Source organism: Rutilus rutilus (assembly GCF_951802725.1).
Source record: "Rutilus rutilus genome assembly, chromosome: 7".
Classification (NCBI taxonomy): domain Eukaryota; kingdom Metazoa; phylum Chordata; class Actinopteri; order Cypriniformes; family Leuciscidae; genus Rutilus; species Rutilus rutilus.
The window spans coordinates 33,770,162-33,795,629 of record NC_140221.1 but is presented as its reverse complement, the minus strand read 5'-3'; the positions used below and the strand labels follow the sequence as shown (position 1 = coordinate 33,795,629).

General features: G+C 37.9%; 1 protein-coding gene across 5 annotated transcripts in view; it reads left to right on the top strand.

Annotated features, from left to right (window-relative positions):
- Window positions 1–25,468, top strand: part of trpm3 (transient receptor potential cation channel, subfamily M, member 3) — a 155,408-nt gene that overhangs the window by 6,752 nt on the left and 123,188 nt on the right. For 2 of the 5 annotated variants that reach the window (XM_084412940.1, XM_084412938.1), the window contains exon 1: window positions 1,984–2,521. The exons of 1 other annotated variant lie outside the window; for it this stretch is intronic. In XM_084412940.1, the coding sequence (XP_084269066.1) occupies window positions 2,345–2,521 (177 nt within the window). In that variant the 5' untranslated portion in view covers window positions 1,984–2,344. Of the gene's footprint in view, window positions 1–1,983; window positions 2,522–22,601; window positions 22,816–25,468 lie in introns of those variants that run through there. 2 more of the 5 variants (XM_084412942.1, XM_084412939.1) reach the window with 1 other exon arrangement.

Genomic DNA, 25,468 nt, shown 5'->3' with positions numbered 1-25,468 from the left:
ACGAGTGCAAATGTGATAGGCCTATTGATTTACAACAGTAATAAGTTAATATTGTGTAATATAGACACACTATTGTTTGTTTTTACTAATACTTTTACTGTTTTTTTGTTGTTGTTGTTTTGTTGTTATTTTTCCGGTATTCTGTCTTGTGTGAATGTTGGACGTACTTGATACTGAAAACTCTGAAAAACAGTGGCAACTGTGACTGATTTAATCTGTCACAAAATTGCTGATCTGAGAAATTGGTAGAGGACATAATGGATAAAATGACCACAGTGAATAATGGGAAATTGGCCCCTGTGAGTCAGATGTCGACAGGTTGGAAAAAATTGTCTAATTAAACAGTAAATGTAATATCAAATAGCAAATTTTATGAGCTCTGCTGAATTTTGTTCTAAAGATGAAAAGTCCTTGAGAATTATATACAAATCTTACATTGAATGACTATTTTTGTGCTATAAAAGTTATTACTTATCTTTTGTTTTTGAATTAGTCATACACGGTCAGAGCTAAAGATAACTCTAACTTATATTCACTTTCTTTTTTCTTTTTTTATTGTTCCTAGAAGCATCTTTCTTTCTGATTTAAAGAGATGTTTTTTATTGTTGCTGCTAACCATCAGCAAACTGTTCTTTTGGTCAGAAAATATGTTGGTCTTATTTGTTTTCTCAGATCTAACAAGCAGCTTTTTTATTAAAATACCACGCTTACTTCCAAGGGTGATGACTCAGTGTGCTGTGGGCTTTACATAAGGTTACATGCCGAGATTTTTCTTTCAGGTCCTTAGTCTTCTCGCGTAAACTTTTAATTAAACTTATTGGAAAGCCTTTAGAAAACGTGTTACTTTCTTATTGCTAATCAGATTAATGCCATTGGAATATCCATGAGCCATCACAAGAACCTTCAGCTCTAAATTCAGTCTTAAGTGTCTCATTTAACAAAAACCATCCAAACTAATTTTCTTGTTTGAATCCCAGTAATCAAAATTTTTAATATCTTTAATTTGTAGTTTGAAAAGGCGTAATCACATCTCTGAGAAAATGTTCTATAATTGTTGCTTCAGTATATGGTGCATATTTCTTTGTAGTTTTTAAGCGTTGATGTAAACTGGAATGCTAATGAACCACCAGCTATGCTGGACTGGTGTTTTCTTGTGGTAACCTTGGCAACTATGAGTAGGTGGGTCTTATGCTGGATTTATCACAATGTACAATGTCAGAGGTGTAAATGGGGATGAATGGTTTGCCAGTTTTTTGTACAAATCAGAAATTACTATATGCCTATGTAGTAATAGTACAGTCTTACTCTGATTTTGTGTGGTTGCATTGGTAGGCCTAGATTTAATTCAAAATATTTAAATTCCCACATTCATTGCTTTGATTTTGTATTTTTACCAGCTCAGCAGGAGGAAGTTCAGCTTTCATTTTCTATCTATGTAAAGTAGGTCTGTTTTCACCGGTCGTAGAACACATGACAGAGATGTTTTCATGGGGGGGGAAAATTCCTACTCTTTACTACCAAAATCACAGTCCATTGTCCCAATAAGTGGAACAGTACATAATCTCTGGGGGTCACCTCTCTGTGGTACCAAAATGGGCCTTAAGATGTACAGATCTTGGAGAATCACCTTTCATGTTAGCTGTAATAAAAGTTCTTAGGTCTTTAAATCACAAAGTAGTAAGTGTTTTGTACCGGTGAGCGTGTGGGGCTCAGCTCTGCTGATGTGAAGCCCGCATTCTTGTGTCGATTAAAACCAGTGTGGGACCACAGGGGAGAAAGAGAAGGGGAACCTGTAGAAACCTTCTGTTCTGAATAACTCTTTAATCTCCACAAACGCTGTACGGCGAGAGCTGGCGACACGTGAGCTGTGAACTTTGGCAGTGAAGCAGATGAGAGAGGGAGATATAACAAGTGGAGAGGGAGGGAGGAAGGGAGGGAGAGTGTGTGAATGAGGGTGGGGAGAGAGTGTGAGGATGAGAGCTCAGTTCCAGAATGACTCGCTTTGCCTTTGCCCGCTCAGTTTGAAGACATCAGAAGACTGAAACCAGGAGAGGAACCTTGCAGGCGGGGCCGTGCAGGCTACATTTTTTTTCTGTCTCTCTCCTTCTGTGTTATTATATCTACGGGTGAAGCCTCCTACATTAACTGAAGCTGCGGGACCACATGCAACAGGGTGTAGAAGCCAAACTCCCTCCACTTCTTTTGCTTCTCTGTTCAAGAAAAGGACAGGAAAGAGATGCCCTGACACTTGGGGAGAGTTTTAGAGGAAGACAAATCATCACATTGTAGGGTTCCTTGTTTCCGTGGCTTTTGTTCCAGAGTCGTCAAGAAAACCTTTAGAGTTATGACTAAAAGAAAGTGGGAGGGGAGGAGAGAAGGCTTCAAGGTCAGCACCACAAGGGAGGAGGCGCAGGGGCCCGGACGCCCCTCCACCAGAGGGCGGTTCTCCGAGTCTTGGAAGAGACTGAGCTCCAGACAGGGGTCTACCAAGAGGTCAGGACTGGCCTCACAGCAAGCTGTGGTAAGAAGCAGAACAGCATCTGTGTGTGCTCTATCTTCCCTGATTTGTTGAACTTTGAGCGAGGAGGGTGGGTGCAGGGGAGGGACCCTTGGTGGAAGAGAGGAAGAGTAGAGAACGAGGGCATGGGATCACACAGAGATGGACAGAGGGGTGCAGGAAAGAGTCTGGCTTCAGCAGGTGGGAATCTAAAGGTCCCCCTCTGCCTCGGAGGATGCCAGTGGAAAGTTTCAGGGTAGCACGTGTAACACGTTGTGACCACTAAAAGGTTTTTATGATGATGTTGCTTTCAAGTGCACAGAACATATGCATGGAGTGAGACTAGATAGGCATAGAGAGAGAGAGAAAGGTGAAGATGTTAGATATATACCATAATCAGGTGTTCTTCCAGGACCATGTGCCATTTGGGATGTGTTATTATTGTTATCTGATATGCAATTCTTTGTTACACCAGGCCATAGAATACTCCATGTGCTAAGTGAGGGGAAATTGTATTTCACATCTCTGCAGTCAAATATTTTAGGCATGTGGTAGTTCCAGCAAGAAAACCCCAACCCCCTGATGTTTGATCTCATTTTGGCTGATTTGGAGTCAATAACGAGGGGAAACTCAGTGGGTCAGTTGTTGCTAAGCGCAAGAGTGTGCCCTAAAGCGCGCTCTAAACCATCTGTCACACACCAAAGATTCTTTTGCCACTTTTGTGCAAACTCCAGTTGCACAGCTAGAAGAAAAGATACTGTATTTTCTGAAATACAAGTCACTGTATTTTGTGTGTGTGTGTGTGTGTGTGTGTGTGCATACTTGTACAACTATCTTTGTGAGGACCAGTTTGAGTTTTAGACCATTGGAGTGAGGACAAAGAGAGTAAAGTGAGGACATTTTGGCTGGTCCTCACTTTCTGAGATAAGGTTATAATTAGGTTAAGGGTAGGTTTAGGGTAAGGGTTCGGGTTAGGCACTTAGCTGTGATGGGTAAGGTTAGGGTAAGCGGCTAGAGATTGCATTGTGTCAATGAATAACCTATCTATAAAGATAGATGTACAAGAATGTATGTGTGTGTGTGCCTATATTTTGGAGATAAATTTATACCCAGAAGTGAGCTAAATTTGACAAAGCCTTGGGGACATCCCCAAGATAAATAAAGTAGTTTTTTATTAATTTTTTTAATGTAAAAATGCTGAAAGTTTTCTGTTAGGGGTATGGTATGTTATTATATTTATAACTAGCTGTTCATAAAAACAGTTGAAGTCTATGAAATATCCCCATTTAGATAGCTAAGGAAACGTGTGAGTGCTTGTGTTTGTTTAGTTTTTTTGGACTTCTAGTCCAAAGTGACTTACGATACAACATAATTTATGTCGGCCGATCAAACAAACTGCAGGTTTCAACAATAAGGATTTAATTTTGGGCCCGTTGACAAGACAGTCATTACCTTTTCGAGCTACTGCTGCGCTGCCACACATTTTTACATTCATTCATCTTGTACATCCATTTTTGTGCCTTGCAAATATAAACATTTGGTTTTCTCTGAGATTGGCATTCTGTATTGTTGTTGCAAATTCTGCTGATTTGTCACCAAGATAATGTTATCAAAAATTAGCTAGATGAGGTTTTTGTTGAAATTGCATGAATGTCTTGTAGTTTTGAAAGCATCAGTATGAATGTTAAAAACTACAATCAGTTAATGTTCTGCATTTTATGACATCAATTTCTAGCAAAAGTGTCTTTATGAATTTATGAATTGTTTTTGTTAAGATAAAGTCAACTTTTTAGCTAATATAAAAGTACATTGCTAAAATTAATCTAGCAAATATAAAAATGTACTCTATTAATCAATCTTTTGTGGCGGTCTGAAAAAAAAAAAAATCCTTATTGTTGAGCTCTGCACTATACACCAAAACACATATACTAGACACAAACAAATGAAACTGCAATCATAGAGAGTCATTAACTAGCTACTTGTTCTTGAGTGCAGCTGCAATTAGGCTGTTGAATTGTTGCTGAGTAGCATTTTTAAGTAGCCTATACACAGTATTGTATGCAAACTGCAATTATTCCGAATTTTTTTCCAACCATTATATTATTATGCCAACAATGTCTCGAAGGCCACTGTCACACAACTTTCCATTCAGTACTGTTCTGAATGTTTAAAAAGTATGCAATTTATCCATTGATTTAAAAATAATGGAAATACAGCACCTGGGAAATTTACTTAACATAATGAGAAATCTATGAAGCCTTGATACACGTCTGAAAAAAGGAGTAGTTTAAGGACTGAAGAAGCTGGTGTTAGAGTAAATCAAAGTCCTCTAAAGTGAAAACAGGCACATTCATTGAGCTAGTTTACTCTCATCCACAGTGTATTTAAATGGAACGATATGTATTACAAATCCATAAAGTAAGTGTTTACTTTAGGTGGGTGGGCGTGAAATTATTTGTGGTCATGTTGCTATAGAAACGACTCCTCTTTGTGTATCAAATGGATTGCCTTTTGAATCACACCTTTATCAACTTGAAGACACATCTAGTCTTTTATAACTGTCCGTATCCACTGGCTCTACACTTTAAGATGTAAGATATTTAGATGAGTTTAATATAGATGTATCTGATGGAGAACCAGGAGAAAAATAAACAGAAATAGAGAACAAATGTGTCACCAAACGGTGCTAGGGAGACGTTAATGTGAGAAACACAAAGAAGTTCTGGAAATACTTGTGTTGATTATGAATTGTGAAGAGTGAAATGTCTGTGCTAATGTTTAAGTACTTTCATAGAATATGAATCAGGTCTAAGAGGGACTCCCAACAGTCACCTTGAGGAGTTTTACGGTTTTACATCCCAACTTGGAGGAAGTTTGCTTTCATGCTCGGCAGGCCGGACATTAGGCACTAAGTGGCAGTGCAAACAGTGAGGAGCGTGTGCATGCCAACACAAATGTTCAAACTGGCTAATTGTTCTATAGTGTGGTTTTGAAACAAAGGAGGCTGATGAGAATGTGTGGATACAAACCTTGGCAACTGTAGCTTGGAAACAGAGTCATTTATATATCTTTGTTTCTTTATATGGGCTTATCTCAGTGGGAGGTGTTAGAGGGGGATAGTGCTATAGTAATAGTATAGAAATTCCCAATCAATATTCTGTACTTTCATGTGTTACATGCTGTTTGAGTCCTAAAGAAATCTCTGTAGACTTAAGATTTAATAATGTTAAGCGTAAATTGGATGTGTGGACGATTCAGAACGCACTTACTCACATTACATCCCTGTAAGTACACATGTACATTCACAGTCTGAAGTTATTCTACTCAAGTCACCAGATATGCGTCCCATTGTGTTTGACTACAAAGACTGGTTTACGAATTTCTTGTTCCTAAACATTCAGAAAATCCATCTTGTGCTTGGTTGGTGTTAAGGCAGTCTTAAACAGCATTACACTGGGCAACTGAAATAGGAGCGGATCAGAGTTTTGGAATGAGCCGGTACAACCTCGGGGGGCTGATTTTGTGCTACCACCACAGGGCTTTAAGCCTGGCGGATGTGGCTTACTTTGGTTGTTATAGCAACTGTCGCACATATCGCCCTGCACGTTTACAGTCGACTTCTCACTTCGGTTACAGATATGTCACTAAAGTTCAGATGCTTTTTGAATGAGTCAAAATCGAATAATCCTAAATTATAGTGATTTCATCACTTCCTGTCACCTCAAAAAACTCTAATCTGTGCTTTTATAGGGCAAAGTCACAACCCTAATTAGCTTTAAAGGAATGTTCCAGGCTTAATACAAGTTAAGCTCAATCGACAGCATTCGTGTTGATTACAGCATAATGTTAATTACCACAAAAATTATTTAGACACGTCCCTTACAATGGAAGTAATGGGGCCAATTTTTTGCAGGAATTTGAAGCTTATAATTTTATAAAAGCACTTAATTCTTCTGTTAAAATTTGTGCATTATGTACACTGTCATTTTTACAGTTTAGGTGCAACATTGTCATGGGATGTAATTATACAAAGAAAAGGTTGATAATTGATTTTTCACACTAAAGTTATATCTCAACACTCATATTGTTTGTCTTGTGGCTATACTTGTGAAGGTATTTTACCATTTACTAATTTACCAAATTCACTTCCATTGGAAGTGTCTCACCTTAACCAAAATTTTCTTCTTTTTTTTACAGAAAAGGAGGGACAAGTGAATTTTTTTTTTTTTTGTGCCACGATTCACGAATGTTGTTGATTGAGCTTAACTTGTATTTAATTCACTGAATGATTTATACCTGATAGACATCTGCATACAATGTGTAGACTTTAGCATATTTCTGTCTTATTCGACTACACTATTCCACCCCCACTTTTCCATGACCCTCCAGCCACTGCAGAGTAACCCAGGTGCTTAGGTCTCAAATCACCGTCCCTCAGCATTAGATGAAATAACAGGCGTGAATTGGAAAGGTTCTCCCTCTGGTAAAGCCAACTGGCCTCTTGAGAGGGAGAATCTCTGACAGCTGAAAAAGCCTAACAGAACCCAGCACTCATCTCAGTGAATTAATGAGCTCACACTCTTGCCTGTGTGTATTTCTGATAAAAGCTTTTTTTTTTCAAAAACCAGTCACCGCAGGGACTTAGGGAGCCTGTTGCTAGAATGGCATCAGACACGACATGATTTAAAAAAAACAAAACATACATGGTTATAATCACAATTTTTACAATATGCATTTGAGCACACGTTTAAACTTAAACCATATTTAATCGCAGCGCAGCAAAAAAAAAGCTCTGTAGTTAGGCACAAAACAGCAGTTGTTTTAATCTATTTGAGGTTATTTCATTTCGAATCCCCCCTTTAATCACTTTCAAACTTTGTTATATTAAAAAGACTTTTCACCCCAAAATAAAAGTTTTACTCACCTATATATGATAATTTACTTACATACCTATATAGGCAGGCGTCACATGCTTTGTATTTCTCTTTCGTCTCACTGAGGGTGATGCTATGGAATAGTCTGGGCAAGCTCTGGTAGATTTGCACAAGCTGGGGGTAAATACTGCCAAGATATATTAATGTTGCTAGAATGGCAATGGCAATTTATGTATATATATATATATGTGTGTATATGTGTGTGTGTAAACTGTATATAGTAATAGGACAGTATAATGCGAACAGTTATTTAGCTTACTCAGAGTCTGTCAACTGTTTATCCTATCACACACTGGCACAACAGATTGTCTCTAAACAGATGATGGTGTATCTATCAGTAACGGCCAACAAACCAACCAGTGTTCTTGTGGCAGATTAATATATCTTGGCAGTATTTACCCCCAGCTTGTGCAAATCTACCAGAGCTTGCCCAGACTATTCCATAGCATCACCCTCAGTGAGACGAAAGAGAAATGCAAAGCATGTGATGCCTGCCTCAACGCCAGCGCTCTACATTAGTATTCCCCATCTTGGAATGGCTGGAGCGCCCCAGGGTTGATGCATCTATTCATTTCAGTGTGGATGGCCCCTTTAAAGTGGTCAAAGGGAATAAGAGAACTGTAATAAACACCATTATATTTATACAGTGCAGTGCTGCTTTTATTGCTCTATTCCTATTAGCCGTTAATTGCCAGGTTGCCTTGGTAACACACTTGGCACAGGGAACTAATGTAAAATTTATGTCAAGCGAGTGTGGCATTTCCTCCGCTCGCTCTCTGTTAGCATAGTTGCACTCAGCTCAGGGATCAGGGGTGCCATGGTATGAAAATAGATCCATTGAGTAAGCTGTGCCAAAATGCACTGTTATTGTTATTAAAATGTAATTTATAGTTCTATCCACACCACAGGTTACTTGCAGTTAAGCATTACTTAAATCTGTTGAAAAAAAAGTTTAACTCTATGGCAAATTGATTGATTATGGATTCATAGAAATGTATTACTTTACCCCATTATTTTTGGATGTACCTAAAAGTTTTCTATATATGTTTTACAGACTTCAGATGTTTTTTGTTTTGTTTTTAAATCAGTAACATGTACTTATGTCCCATTTCTTTTATAGTGGTTATTTGTTACAATAAACACACAGCCAGCCCCAGACTGCAGTGTTATATATAAAAAAATGATTGTGGGATATAGGATATTCAATGGCTCATTTCCTCTGTTTTTACATTTAGATTACATTTGTCATCACTTAAAGTTAAAATCCTTATCAAATTTCAAATTGAATATCCATTTTCATACTTTACATTATAATGTGCTTATTAATAAGTTATTGTCTTATTGGCCACAATTTTAATATCCATGCATTCCTTGTTTTGTTTTGTGTATGTACCTACTTAACCATACTTTGAGGACACATTTGTACCCAGAAGTGATCTGACAAAACCTCCTTTTGAGGATGTCCTCGTTTGTAAAAATGGCATAAAAATAAAGTATACAAAGGTGTTTTTTAAATATTAAATATATATAAAGAGTTTATTGTTAGGGTTAGGTTATATTATATTATTTAACTAGCTGTATGTAAAAACAATGAAAGTCTATGGAATATCCCTACAGTGCTATGCATAAGTTTAGACACCCATGCTAAAGTTGACTAAAAAGAGGAATAAAAAATCATCTTTTGGAAATTGAACTTAATGCCTTAATTTAAAAAATTAGGAAAAATCCAACCTTTAAGGAGACCAATTTTCTTTGTGAATGAATAATGTATCGTAAATAAATAAATGTTCTTCCTTAAAATACAGGGTGCATAAGTGAGTACACCCCTATGTTAAATTCCCATAGAGGCAGGCAGATTTTTATTTTTTATTTTTAAGTTTTTTTATTTTTTTTTTTTTTAGGATACTATGCATCCTGATAAAGTTCCCTTGGTCTGTGGAATTAAAATAGCCCCACATCATCACATAGCCTTCACCATACCTAGAGATTGGCATGGGGTACTTTCCATAAGATCATCTCTCAATGCAAATCAAACTAGCTATTAGGCTAACTGAAATAAAACCATGCCAATCTCCAGGTATGGTGAAGGCTATGTGATGATGTGGGGCTATTTTAATTCCAAAGGCCAAGGGAACTTTATCATGATGCATAGTATCCTGGATCCATGAAGTAACTGACCTTTAAAAATAAAAATCTGCCTGCCTCTATGGGAATTTAACATAGGGGTGTCCAAACTTATGCACCCTGTATTTTAAGGAAGAACATTTATTTATTTACGATGCATTATTCATTCACAAAGAAAATTGGTGTCCTTAAAGGTTGGATTTTTCCTAATTTTTTTAATTAAGGCATTAAGTTCAGTTTCCAAAAGATGATTTTTTATTCCTCTTTTTAGTCAACTTTAGTATGGGTGTCTAAACTTATGCATAGCACTGTATTTAGATAGCAAAGTAAATGAATTGTAAGTGTAGAGTTTTGTAACTAAGGCAAATAATTGTCAGAGATGATATATGTGCATATTTGCAGGAAGTCATTTGCAAAGCACTGCGGTTTTCATAATGAAGGTAAAAGGAATGTCACCACATTTAAATAACTGTACCAGCCTTTTTTTTTTTTTCTTACATTTCTTAATCAGCTCATCTGCTCTAACAGGACAGAAAGTCTTGTAACATTCAGAGAGGTCAATTAGTGGTCTTCATATCCCACTGTAGCCCTTATTAGTCCCACACAATTTCAGACAGAGGGAGATTGAGGCAAGAATAGCTCAGGCTTCACAGTGAAAGCCTGCAGAGTTGAAGATCCAACAAATGTGGTATCATCAACACAGGACCACATGAAAACCCGTCTGTGCAGCCCCCTTAAGATGAGCAATGCTGTTTATAAAGCAAAGCAATAACCAAATCTATTCGTTTTTAATTTATGTGAATGCTGTTTTATGGGGCTGTAATATTTACATTAAATATTTACCTCAAAGTTTTGGGCTTTTGTAGCTCTGAACAAACACCGTATTTATATTCTGGAGTTATGAATCTCATTGAGGTGGCACTTAAGCGTTTGAAAGATTGAATATGCATAGTCATAAAATTGCACTGGCATTTATTAAACGAGTCTGCTCTTCTTTTGTTAGCTTTATAAGATTAGTGGGAATTGCTCTTGTCCAGACCTGCCGGTTTCTAGTCATTTGTCCCTGTAGGGATCCACACGTCATTCTTAAGATTTTCCTTTCCACTGCCAAATCAGATGACTCACAAAACTGTCCCATTCTTTTTGCCATTGTTTGGTCCATTAACCTCTGTCTTTGTCCTTTGTTGCATCTTTGACACTATTGAATTGCTTCTAGGGACTATCATCATTTCTCTTTTATCACTTTCTCTTCTGAAAAAGCGGTTTTGATCTCAAACAGCTTCACCATTTAATAATGAATCCTTTAATGATGGCACCTTTAACTGGCAACTTTGTGAGATGCTGTGATTTAAGCAGATTGGACGGTCTGTGAATAATTGCCATCAGACCGAGACTCAAACCTGTTGAGTTACTGAGACTCTAAGAGCAGAGAGACAGTCTTCACTAATTGCACTGCAACCTTAGTTTATTTAGTTATAAAATGTAATGTTTTTTTTTCTTTAGTCCACGTCTGTGAGGTGAAAGGTGCTAGGTGAGTCTTTAATTGGCTGCTAAAGGCTGAAAATCTCTTTCCTTATCTTGACAGAATGCTACTCCACGTTTCAGGGCATCTGTGTGTGTCGTCTGAGATTTAGTATCCTGTCTGAGCTGAGACAGAAATTAAATGGATTTCAGTTATAGGGAAAGACTGTTGCTCTTTTTACAGGAACATTCAGAAGATCAAGACAAAAAGTACTGAGAGACATAAAGAGTCTATTTTTCTTTTAAGAGTAAAGTCCTACAAAGTTTTCTTATGTTTTTTTTTCCAGTGGCGTATCGACCAGCAGCCTTTAATTATGTGAAAATGTCAAGCCTGCTGATTAAGTCATACTAACTAGCATAGGGTAATTTGGACCTGGCTTGAAAATAAAACCATTTGTGTAATTTAACATGAGAAGATTGTGATTGTGAAACAGCCTGAATATTAAGTACTGCATGGCAGGATCATATTTTATATTATTTTATTTTATTTCGTTTCATATATAAAAAAATTAAGCGTTCATATAGGCCAGATGTTTTGTAGTTATGGACAAATCTTTATGTAGTGCATGAAGACAAGAAGGAAAGATAAATTAAGATATGAAAATAAAGGAAATAGAACAAGGGAAAGGAAACAAAACAAAAGAAGGCAAAATTAAACAAGGAAAGAAAATAAGATAAATTAAAGGAAAGGAAGGAAATGAAAGGATTGATACAGGTAAATAAAGGGAATACAATAAAATGACAGGAATGGAAAGAGAAGTCTGGAAACTAAACTCTAAACTTTTAAATGATGCTATAGAAGGTAGTTAAAGTTGCAGTTAAACATTGCATTCTGTTGCTATATTGACAGATGTGTGTGTGTGTGTGTGTGTGTGTGTGTGTGTGTGTGTGTGTGTGTGTGTGTGTGTGTGTGTGTGTGTGTGTGTGTGTGTGTGTGTTCTGGGGTCATTTTTGGTCCCCAGCATGAGGAAAACATCTTATAAATCTTACTAAATTATGTTGCTGTTTTTTTTTTTTATGTAAAAATGCAGAAAGTTTTCTGTGATGGTTAATTGCAGGTGAGTTTGTACAGTATAAAAATCAAGTCAATGGAAAGTCCCCATAATACATGGAATCCCATTCGGTGTGTGTGCACGTCTGATTTGTGTAACTCTGTACAGGTTTGCCTACACTTGGTGAGGTAAAATAAATAAATTTTAGATTTTGAACGATTCAAATATACAAATACAAAATAATGTACAACGCGACATACATTCACATGTTTAACAACGCAGCGTTAGGGTTATGCTTACGTGACATTGCAGTTCTTCGCCATCATGAAAGTTTATTATTTGTATGTGTTTTAAAGCCTTGCCAGTCCTCTTCTGAGACCCGAAGTGTCCGCGCACACTAAAAGCCTGTCACACCACCGGTACTGAACTAATTTCTCTTTCACGTCTTATCGCGCTTAAACTGTCAAATACACACAAGGTTTACATAAACCCAGTCGTTAATATCTTAAGTGAATGTAAACAGTTTGGATGCGTGTCAGTATAGTATGATACGCATGTGTATCATCTGTGCATAGGTCTTAAAGTGATAGCAGCCTAATGCTTGCTGACTCTTTTGTCCTTTGTTTTAACACTGTAAAACAGTTTTTTTACATCCAGGAGCAATGCAATAGTGGCCTCCCTTTTATTTTCTGATGTCGTTTCTTTCCTGTTTGTATCTTTCACTGTGTCTGTCTTTTATATTTCACTGTCTGTCCTCCCATGTCTGTCTCTCTCATAGACAATAAAAGAAATGGACACAGCGACCCCATTGGAACTCAATTGAGACAAGTGAAGCCCATTTTTAGCGATTTCTTAGCACTTCCTTTCCTGACGCGCAGACTCAAACCGAGCAAAGCTTTACACGGACCACGTGAGCATCCCGTCTGTCTTCTAGTAGCTGTGCCAAGAGAAATCGGAATCATTCCCTTACGAATCTTGCAGAGACGGAGAGTGTGAGTAGGAGCTGTCCATGAGCTTGGAGCAGGAGCAACTTTTGCTAGGTATTCTGATTAATTATATTGTCATTTTGCCTCCACGTCCCCCCGATTGCCCGCGAGCTTCTCCTCCTGTCCATACGGTAATCTCTCTACTGTGCGACAGAGAGTCGCGTGGTTATGACGCAATCGTTAGCCTACTTTTACAAAAACTGCTTCTACGGCGCCATAACATAAGCTACAAGGTAATGGAGCATTTTATACATTGTCGTGTTTCTTTAGAAATAAATAATGGACAAATGGAGTCTTTAAACGCCTCAGATGTAAAGTTATTCGCTGTCAAAGTGACGCCAAAATGAATGGGAGTCAATGGGATGCTAACTGCAGGTGAAGTTCTGCTACAAGATGGCGACACGCGGCCGACTTCAACTTCCGGTCGACTTACTTCCCCCCTGGTCTCTCTACTGCTGTATCTGTTTAACTTACAACAACAGCAACAACCCTGTGATGTCAAAGGTTGTAGTACTGTGCCCTTTCTATAAAAGCTATAACAAAACATCTTTTACTATTGAATGGTTACAATTTATCACGTTTGTTATATCATTTTTGATTATAGTGGAAATCTATTTATTAAATGTTACTACCTTGACTAACTGCTTAATTTCCACTTTAATGTTAATCAAACAGCAAAATACAAAGAGAAAATCACTCACTGTTCTTTTCTGAATAAGTAGCTTTATTAAGAATCAGTGTATATTTAATTCATACAGTGAAGTCTATATAGTGTTTTATTTTTATTCAATTTCTTACTTAAATGCTACTGTTAAATACACCTAGGCCTATAGCTGGGAAAATTAAAGCACTGTTTATTTCATTTGTACCTTATATTGCATTTATCCTATTTTTTTTCTTATTTTATTCTTATTTTTTAAAGCAAAGATAAAATAATGACATAAAATAAAGTGAAATAAATGTTGGTGGTATAGCCCACCTCTACTTTGGCCTGAATGTTCTGTCATTCTTTTTTCTTTTGTTAACTTGTAAGGCTATTTTTTTATTTTTTTATTTATTAGGGAGATAATAGTCTTAAAAACCAACAAGAAAAAGAATCATAGATTGTGATCCTGCCTGAAAAAATGATATGGTATGATAGTTTTGCCATATCACCCACTCCTATCCTCACTATTCAAAAAAGTCCAAAAAAGATAATTTTGTGAAACCTATTAAACACAGACATGACCTCACTAGTTAAAAAGGCTTATAAATCAGTCAAATTATGTTTCTATTTAAATCTAATGTTTTTTGCCACTGGTTTTTCTGAGAGGTTAATGGGTAGAGCGAGGTCAGTTTAGGTGATAAAAAAATAGGGATTGTGATGAGGGAAATAAACCCAAAGCATTTGTTCCAGGTACAGCATTATTAATATGTAATGATTTGTTTCCCTCCTGACTTTGCAAAGAAACTCTGGTGTTATTGGATTTAATACACACATCCAAACACACCCTAAATATATACGCTTTTTAATTTCAAGCTTGAGTCCCTTTTACGGTCCACATTAAGCACCGTGAACACAGTCAGTGTATTAATGATGTGTGACTGGTTTTGCCTGACGTGTATAGGCTGGTTTTTGATGGCGGCTCACTGGGCCCTATGGGTTTGATGGCTCCAGATGGGGCAGTGAGCAGGGATAGATCAGCCAGTGGAGGTCTTCCTGAGAGAGGGAGGAGACCCAGTAGGAGACTCATCCCATCCCCTGACTCCTCCATAGCCCCACAGAGCTGCTATTATCCTTTTGCCTCCAGGACCAGGCTGAGCATCACAGGCTTAGAAGAGAACCACTGACAGCGCTGGATAGTAAAGAGACACATGCACACATACGCACATCTCAAATATTCAAATATTCATACCAGGTGCACGGTCACGTAGTCCAGAACAAAATAAGCATGCTAATACAAAACACTCTCTTGTTATACCTGTCACACTTGCAAATTAAATACGTCTGCATGCACATACGCACAAATAATTGCTTTTATTCCCAGTAGTATACACAATTAGAGTGGAGCATATGTCTTTGGATTTACATAAAGAGCATCCACTGTTAGCAGAATTTTTACATGGAATGAAATGCGATTTTAATGAATTCATACTTTTCAGAACCATTTCACAGTGGGCAATACAATGTCATTTGCTGACTGGCATGTGGGAATTGGTTTCATATTCACACTCGTCAGTTCGCAAATCAGATCTGGCACAGATGCAGCGGAAGAAAATAGCTTGAGCCTGCAATGCTTCTCAGCTTCCCGCTGCTTCTTAACTCGTCTATTATTTTTTTTTATTTAATACTTAAGACTAGCTACGGTGATTCTGTAGTTCCTCAGATGCAATTTGAGCTCGTAAATCATTATTTTGGATGGGCGTTTGAAAATGAACATGGTTACATGATCAGAGTTGGTGCTGGTGAACGTTTCCTTTGTGAATTCTACTAATTGATGCTTCCTGAACTTGAATCAGATAAAGCTGCCACATGCTGGCAGAATTTTGTTTTTGCAATTCACTGTAAATTGCCTTTCAGAGGCTTAAATGTAAATTTCAGTCATTTACATGCAAGCCATTTAGCAGGCGCTTTTATGCAGAGTGACTTACTAAACATGCTTAAAACATCTCAAGATTGCAAACTGAAAAACCTCTGCATCTGTTGTTTTTGTCACAATTACATTCTGTTTGATATTTTATTTATACTGTTTTAAGTCCTGGCTGTCTATGTCCATGTATTTGCACATTTTTCATTTGCAAGTGGCTGGTCAAAATCTTATTCAGTAATATTCCCAATAGACTAGAGTGAATGTTTAGTGTGAGTATTTAACATGTGATATCTTAGTGCTAATGGCAAGAAAGCATGCTTCCCTGGGCATCCACTACAGCATATGGCTCTAAACAGCATGGCCAACAGATACTGCCGTTCTGACTTCCCTTACAGTTTTTGTGCTTGATTTTTAAATGTTTTTTAATATGCATTTGAGGAGTCTGCTTTACAGACTACAGAGAGCCATTTCTGACACATTATCACCTCTGTAACGGAACTGGGAACAGGAGAGTTTCTCAAAATACTTGGTCCCTCTAGTGGTTAGGTCTGGAAATGTAGGCTAGTAGTTCTAAACGCACAGTATTGCATACTTTAAATTACTGCATTTTTAGTCCACATTTTCCTAATAAAATGCAATTTTATAAAATTACGGTGACATTTTTGTATGTTATTAAGAATTAATGTACTGTAAATTTGAGTAAGTGATTAAGTTAAGTTATTGAGGTAGTGGAAAAATGTAAAGTAAAGTAAAAATTAAAATGATGATAGAGATGCATAGCATTGTCTGAGAAGTGAAAAAATATTTAAGGCTTTGAAAGCACTGTAGATCTCAGACAGTGCATGCTGATGATTTACACAAGGTAACAATCAGCATCTCTTTAGACCTGGGGTACAGCCTGTTTAGCAGAAGGTATATTCGAAAGTGACTTATTCCCTCATTGTGATGCTTCTGCCTCAGACTTGTAGACTGCAGAGGTGAAGGATCATTGACTTGCATCAGTGGGTTTAGGTGAAGGCTTGCAGATGCAGTGGCTATTCTTTTATAAGAGTGTCAGGGCAGGTGCTTGAATTTAACAGGCATGCAACCAGTGAAGCAAGGCACAGATGGTGTGAAGTGGCCTTTTTAGGTTGACTGAAGATCAGGTGCCACATTCTAGATCATCTGTAGTTTAATTGTGCATGGAGGAAAGTTAACCAAGGTCAAGCCCACCTGTAATGACATGCTGTGCTGAATCCATGGGCTTGCTGGGATGACCTCAGTAAGTAACTCAATAAGAAGTGTTTGGTAATTCAATTTCAAAGATGTAGCAGAATGAGAAACAGGTTCATACACATTTCGGACTTGAATGAAATTGGCCACACCACAAAGAAAGCCAATTCTTCAATTTTGAATGAGTCTGTGGAAAGAATGGATGATCTGGAAGCAACTTTGATCAGCCACAGTTTGTTACTGACAGACAGCAGGTCAGTCTCCATGAAGTGACACACTTGAAGCTTGATTGGCTTCCAACAGGTTGTTCTGTGAAAGACCAGATTCAAGTATGCTGCCAAGAACATGACAAGAACGGATGATCTGTAGTTTTCCACTATCTTTTCAGCAGTGAGGTCATTCACGACTTCTTAAATAACAGGAAGGTGTCTGTAACAAGTGATGCATTGATGATTTGTTTGAGTGCAGATAAGGCTGTGAATGTTTGAGAAAGGCGAACGATGGGGGGATGACTAGTAGTTGATGCCATGGCAGCGGATGGAGTTCAGAGGGCAGGTGGTAGATCGGTTGGAAACTTCAGCCTCAGAGAATGGTGTGGCTGCTGATGGCTAGCACCTTTTTAACTGTAAAAAGTGACAGTCTTCCGCGGTGAGAAAAGTGTTGTGCGGAGGTGGAAGAAGAGAGAGGAGAACAACACGAGCAATTTGCAGGCGTATGAACTGATGATCATGGTGTGTTGGTATAAGTGGCTTCTGACACTTCTATTAAGATGAAAAAAGGCCCTTCTGAAAAATGTAACTGCTTCTCTGAGGTCATGTGATCTCTTTTGGACTTTTTTTATTTTTTTTGTTGCTTTTATCCTATTTGTTTTGACTTTCTGTCAGCTCTTTTAAGAGCTCAATTCTTCTGCCACTTGCCCATTTCATCAGTTTGGTTCGGCTTTAACTCCACCCAGTCCAGTTTGCAGAAATATTTACAGCAATTCTAGATTTTTTTGACTAAATTTGTGAGTGAGTGCGCTCTGTGAGTGAGTGAGATGTAATACTAATATTTAAAATGAATAGATTCAGCATTTATATTTAGCAATAATGTCTTTATTTCATAAAAAAAAGTTTAATCTTAAATGCAAAAAAGTGATATCGTAAAATCTTTATAATTCATTTTTTTGGGGCTGCATGTGTAAGTTTTCTTTGGTTATTTGTAGGACACAGTATTTTATAGCCAGAGCTCCACAATATGCCATTGTCTATTTGCACAAAATGTACTGTATGTGAAATGACTGCATTTGCTATAGATATAAGCTAATTGTGCTTAAAATATACAATATTATAGTGCTTTGGGGTAATACGCTGTGCAATGCTTTTTGCTTTGTTTCAGATGTGCTTATATACAGATGTTCAGATGATTCAGATGTTATAAGAAACATGCTGTTCTGAATCTTTACTTTCATGTGAGGGAACCCTCTCAGCTTCAATATAGGGGACTTCAATATAAAATCACATTTGCATAATGAATTATACTAATGCTTTTAAGAAAAAAATATTGATAAGTAACAGCCAGATCAATAAAATGATTTTCTATATATCTCAGCTCAGTTAAGAGGTGCATTGATTTGTATTATGTGATGGCCATCTAGTGTTTGAACAGATGCATTACACATAAAACATTTTTTAGTGCTTGCAGTTATTTAAAATCTAGAAAAATGAGTAAGTGAGGAGATGTACATGAAGTAAGGATGAGCATATCAAAGAAGATATGAGGATGTTTAAACGAATGGGTCGTAGTGAAATGCCTGCAGGAGAAATATATGAGTTCAGACAGGGAGGAAATAAGGATAGCCTAACAGTCGATAGAACTTTGTGTCAGTGAATGCAGTTGTTGTCACGATTAAAACGATGTTTTGTGTTATCATAAAACAAGCACACAGAGTCTACATTCCCAAAAGTATGCAATTGATACACATTTCCACAAATTCTTCCATTACTGGGTTCAAAATTGCAACAAAAACTGTTCTGGTGCAAATTGAACCCATGTCTATAATTCAAACTGACATCAAGTAGCATTGAGCGTACCTACAAGGTTATATTCTTCCATGATTATTCACTTAAATGGGCCAATGTTACTATAAAGCCAAACAACATCAGTACTCATTTTACACAGTGCGGTGTTACATAAATATGTACTGTGAGTTCCACAACTGGACAGATAAGCCTAAAGTTGTATAATACATCAGCAGGAATATCTTCAACCTTTGCTAAGTGGAGCCTTGACAATAGAACACACAAACAGCCTGCCAGATACAGTACCCTCAGTGAATTAGCCAGGTCACATTTAATCACCAGCGCTCTTTAAAACTAAAGAAAGCAAATGGCTCATTATCGTGAAGACCAAGAACGTTTGATTTTCACTGCCCACACCCGCATAGCATCCATCACAATAAACAAAATCTCTGTTGCACTAACAAGCATTCTTTTTACTTAATTAGTGCTTCTGGTGGGTACATAAGAGATACAAATGCAATGTTGCTCTAATGTGTTCTATGCATGCTAAACAAGTGGCGAAATTTGATTTAGAAAGACAGAGACCATACAAAATAAGTTGCTTATAGAAAATGTTTTTGACATTGAGACAGCAAGGGTGCAAAGTCATAAAGTGTGTTTGTGGAGATTAAAGGATGATATAGTGTGCTAGGAAGTGACTGTTTCAAATTGGCAGGGCTTGCCATGCTCCTTGCAACTGGAGCTCATTAAAGAGAAAGTTCTCACTCCATCATCCCTTCTGAATAATGAAACGGGTGCTTTGCTTTAGTCTTTACAGGGTTCACCACAAAAGCAGCACCCTAGGGCCCTATTAATTGTTTAGTAAATCTTTATCATTCAAACATGAGCAGGTTTGGTCGCTTTGGGTGTAATAAGAAGTGTTTGTTAAAGTTGGTTTTCTATTATTTCAAACTTTGTGAAAATCCATTTGTTGGTTTATGTATTTTTGTGTATTTTTTTGTGTATCTCTGTCCTCTTTCAGGAGAGGCTTTTTTTTTACAGCACAACTGGTGAAAAGATAGTTGTTTTTGTTGGGTATATTCTTCTAATTTTTGTATTGTGGTATTTTCTTCATTTTAGAAGTACATCTTTAGCATATGTTATTAATTCCCTAAGCATTTATTCAGCCATCAAGCAATATTTTATACTTAATCACTGCTGATAATGGGATCTGCCCTGAAACTGGCAGATGAATCAATTCTTGTGGTTGTATGTCTGAGGATATTCAACACCTTACATGTACTCGCACGTTCAAATATATTGGCATGCATACACATAAACTGATTAAAATACACAAACATACTGTGGAACATATTTTCCATACCATTGTTTTGCAGCGAGAAGGTAGTGACATGTAAACTAGCAGTATTTGATTGCTTTTGTGTGTAGGTCAAGAAGTAGGCTAATTAGATTCTGTTGTGAACTTCTTGTTTGTTTGTGTGTGTGTGTGTGTGTGTGTGTGTGTGTGTGTGTGTGTGTGTGTGTGTGTGTGTGTGTGTGTGTGTGTGTGTGTATAATGAAGACCTGGTCCTGATTGTGTGATGCATGCTGAAGTTAAAATAAATGCTGCTGGTTAATTGGTTGACTTTTACCCTAAGCTACACTCACTTATCACCATTCTGATAGAGTTCAGGAGTTTGGCATGTGGAATAGTTTGTCTGGTCACATCCATAAATGTCATCAACCGTTTATATATATATATATATATATATATATATAATTTTTTTTTAAGTATATAGAAGCAATTAATTTGATCCTAAATCTCAACTGCACTATGATTATTCTGTTTAAGGATTGACAAAAAAAAATATTTTTTATTGAACCTGTTATGCAGTACCCTTTTTTTTTATATGAATATGCTTATGGTGTGTGTTTGTTAAGATGGCAATTAGTAAGGAAATTTAATAAAGTGACAATTTTAAATTAACCTTTTATTAATTATAGCTTATTTATACAATCATCAGGATGGAACCTAATAGGATGGATATAAAGACATTGATCAGGAAGGTGAATTTAGAAATTCTAATTTTTGTATTTATAGAAGCTTTTAGTGTATTGAAGATTCTGGCAAAAAATAATATCAAAATAGTGAAATTAATACATTTTATTTAATAAATGAACATTTATAAAATCACCCCATTGTTCACTTTATTATAACATCGATTTCCATTTTTAATACTTTTTCTATTAAGACATACATTGGGACATAAAAATGTACTGCATACTAGAACGACCATACACATGGCATATATTTATTGCTGTCACATAATATATGATAAGCTGTGTCTTCATGCTCTCTCTGTTAAAATCCTACTCACTAATATCTGTATCTCTGGGAGCTTCTCGCTCAAGTTGTCAGATCTGATTGGAGGAATATCCTCTTTCTACATACCTGCACATTAAACCCAATCTCCCACTGACACTGGTAAACGGAGGTTGCTATGGATACACACCTTGCCTTGAAGAGTTGCATAATCTTCTCACCGTCTCAGGATACCTTGAGTGACAGGAGAACCCCGCATCCAAGGGGGAAGCAGGAAGAGGAGGAGCTTCCCACTCGGTGCAGTACTTAGTATTCCATCCAGGTCTCTGTGACATCTCTCACATCTGCATGGCCAGGTGATGCCTGTGAAGAGTGGGGATTGATTGCTGAGATTCATTATTACGATCTGCTCCGCAGGGATGCCAACCTAGTGACTGCAGTGCAATGGCCAACTCTTCTACTGCATTCTCTCCATTTCTACTGCACCATTTATTTGTTTAAACACTTCTCCCTAAGGGAGATTTTTTTTCCCTGACACGTTTTCAGAGACAAGGGCATATAAGATCGTATAATAAACACTGGATTATTAAACCCATCCAATGGAAGGGAGCTGTTCAATCCAGTGTTGCGCTCTTTCTCTCTCTCTCTCTCTCTCTCTCTCTCTCTCTCTCTCTCTCTCACCCCCCCCCCCCCCCCCCCCCCCACTCCATTATCCTTTCGATGGTCAATGCGTCATGTTTGGAAAGGATGGAGTGTGCAAGGATGGAGGAGTAGGAGGGGGCTACAGAGGAAGAGAAAAGAGAGGGAATAGAGGAGAACAGGTCAGAGGAGTACAAATAGAAGACATTGGGAGGGAATCAGGGAAATCTTTCCTCTCAGTTTTTCATTTGTGACCCAAAAGACCTAAAACAAGAGAAAGATGTAGTGGTAAAATGCAAAGATCAAAATGTATAATTTTTCCCATCTGCTTTCCATTATTCCTCATCAATTCCAGTGCTTTGCCTTCGCAGCAACTCTCAACCTCATTCTACAGCATGATTTCCTGAATCTTTTGTTTTTCCTTCTCTTTGTCAGTACGTACTATCATTCATGTTGCTTCCATCCATCTCTTTTCTCTCCTCCTCTCTCTCTCTCTCTCTCTCTCTCTCTCTCTCTCTCTCTCTCTCCGGGTTCTTCAAGACAGTGCCGCTCTGCTGCTCTACATCACAGCTACTGTTTCCCACTCTTCTCTCCTCCACTTAGCTTCGCTCCTCTTCTCTTTGCTTTTCTCCACTCATTCAGACCGCATGCTCCCCGTCATCTCTGGCACTGTTGGGTCTGCGTGGCCAGTGGAAGTGGACCCGGACACCCTGTATGGTCTGAAGGTGTTTTCCCGTTCCTGTGGATCTGTGGGGAGGGGAGGGAGGGCAGGGAGGGGGTGCAGGTGAAGGGCTCCGTGTCGCGGGAAACAGGTTGCGCGGCTTTGCGGCAGGAGCTGAGGAGGGTCATGCTTAATGAGTTAAGAGGATTTCGGACAGAGACCACTCGTGCATCGAAGCCCCAATGTGGGGCCCTTTTCCGGATGGCGGGAACGTCCGGCCAGGAGCGACGAACCAGCTGGATGCTCCTCGGCCACTCAACTGGACCATACGGAAACTGTGTCATGCAGCCTTCCTTCCGTCTGTGCGCCTGCTTAAGGTACCCGTGGGATGGGTAGATGGGGGGGAGGGGGGTTAGGAAAGAGACGATGATGTCTTTTTAAGAGAAAAATGCATAGGAAATATTTATTTTGTCTTGTACTAATTGAATTAGTTGTTGAAAAGACTGAAATAGTGAACAAAAAGACTTGAAAGCTCTTTTTTAAGCAGATTTTGAGTTTATCTGATACATTGTCCCTCTTGAAATGAGTTCTGTGACCTATGGGATTGATTCTCTAAAGCATTTTCGTCTTCTCAGAAATTCACTGCTTCATAGAGCTTTTTCTTGCAGTGCGCTGAACCAACTAACTTCTCCGTCTTTTTTGATAACGACAGGTACTCTGCTCATGTGGAAGTACATTGTCTGTTCGAACTGTTGAGGTCTAGCAGCTAAAATAAAAATAACATCACGTGGTTGTGCAATAAGTGCTGTCGGCCTCTCAAGTGTAATGCTTTATTGCTTGCCCACAAATCACTTACAACTTGTACATGCCTTGCATTACCAGCATAGCGTTTCACATGAATCAAAAACGTATCAATTGTTTGCATGATAAAGATTACCTTTGCTGTGATATTTTGCTCAGAGATGTTAGCTAATAGGTAATAAAGCTTTCCTGCACACTTGGGACCATGGTAGTTGCTTTATGAGAGGAAAAGCTTCTAAGAGATCTCTGCTGGTAGTATAGTAATGTACCCAGTATGTAATGTAATTTCTTTTTGTATTATTGTCAGTGATGTTATATACCTATTTTCTGCTCGTATTATAGCAATAGTACAGTATAGATATGTCACAGAGAGTGCTTTCTAATGTTTAGTGTTCTCAGGGGTGAAATCATCCCTCGGTCATGACTCTCAGAGTAATGAGTGGATCATTATGTTCTTGATTCAGTTTTTCAGCTCTAAAGGTGTAGTATTAGAGAGAACTGTGCTTTTCGTCTTGGCTGTGAAACACAGAGGACTGGTCCTATTCAGGGTTCCAGACAAAATAAATGACTACGGTGTCAGTAGCCGGGTTTCCATTACAGATCTGCACAAAACTTTTGCGATTATTTGCTAAATGTCGATAAAAAATTATTGCAAATTGACTACGTTTCCATTTACCGATGTTACGTGACTAAAATGTCATTTTTTCTTCTCGCGATAAGTCATTCCAAAAATCATGGCAACAGATGTCAGTAGGTTTAAGTATATCACAGCCACTCCAATTGAAGGAGATGTAGGCAATCCAAGTATTAATGACCAAGCAAAGCCCCTTATACTTGGGAACGGCCACGTATGAGGTGTTTCTGGGTGTTTCTCCTTTCTATCTGCTTCGAGGTCTTGATAAATTGTGGCATTTCTTTGTTGTTTAGAATCCAGTATTCCCGTAATTATTTTGTCTTTTATGAGTTGAATAAAAAAACTTGTCTTGTCTTCTGTCCAGTCATACCACGCCATCTTTAAAGAATGATCGACTTTTACATACGCCATGAGGGTGACCTGTAAATGCGAAATAACTTTTCATTGCAGTTTTGCGAAAAATTCCTTTTTCGAATTGCCTGAAAAACCACCTCATGCGAGCGTAAAAGCTTTTCTGCGATATATGGGAGTTTTTGCGCAATTGACATGTTTCCATTTTCAATTTCAATTTGCGCAATTTGAAGGGTTATGGAAACGCAGCTATTGACTCCTAAAATGAAAAAATTAGGAGCCAAACGACCTTTAGTTGACATATTACTCATTTGCTTGAAAAAGATGGTTAAAAATTGCTTCAGTTCACTGAGTGAGTTTCTTACTTACACTAGTCTGTGTGCCCCTGCATTTTAATATGTAAACTCTGATGATTTACTGTAGGCTAAGTTGTATAAACTACTAGGGTGTTTTCTATAAGTATTTCAGATGAAGTTGTTCCAATTTGATGTTGTCACTCTAATGGTCTTGATTGTTTTTGTGTAATAAATAAAGTAAACTGTTAAAGTCGCCATGAACCGGAAGTTACAAACGACTTTTCTCCAGTGTTGTGACGCATTTCCGAGTGAAACGGAATATTGAATAGAGGGCAGGGTTTTACTTTAGCGCTCCTCCTCTCCATCTCTCGCTCATAGCAGACTCAAGCTACGTTCACACTACACGCGACCAAGCGACGCGATACCATTCATTAGGGCTGTGCCATATCATACCGTCCACGATAATACCGGTATAAATTTTTACATGATAAAAAAGCATCATATCGCGATATCACTGAGATAGCAAGGCAATGACATATGGCACATTACGTTCCCTAGCACGCACAAAAACAACAGCTGTCTGAGCGCGAGAGCAGCAAGTCAGCCTCCAATGACGATCAAATCAATAATTTAAAAACTTTCTCCAAGACGCAATTTTACCAACCGGGTGAGTGTTCAGCGGCGCCGCGTCTTCTCTCTCTCGCTCTCAAAATGGGCTGCACAAGTCAAGCGTCGATACAACACTCGTGTTTAGCAGTCAGGACATGACGGTTACTTGCATCGTAACTAAAGCTGACCATTTTTACTTCTTTTTAAGTCTTATCAGTTTAAACATTTGCGATTTTAAACTATTCAGTACTCTCGCGCGCTCTGTTTACTCTGCGTGCATACATGCAGTAAAGCCGTCTCACAAACAGCTCGCGAGTAACAAAAGTTATTTTTCGCGGA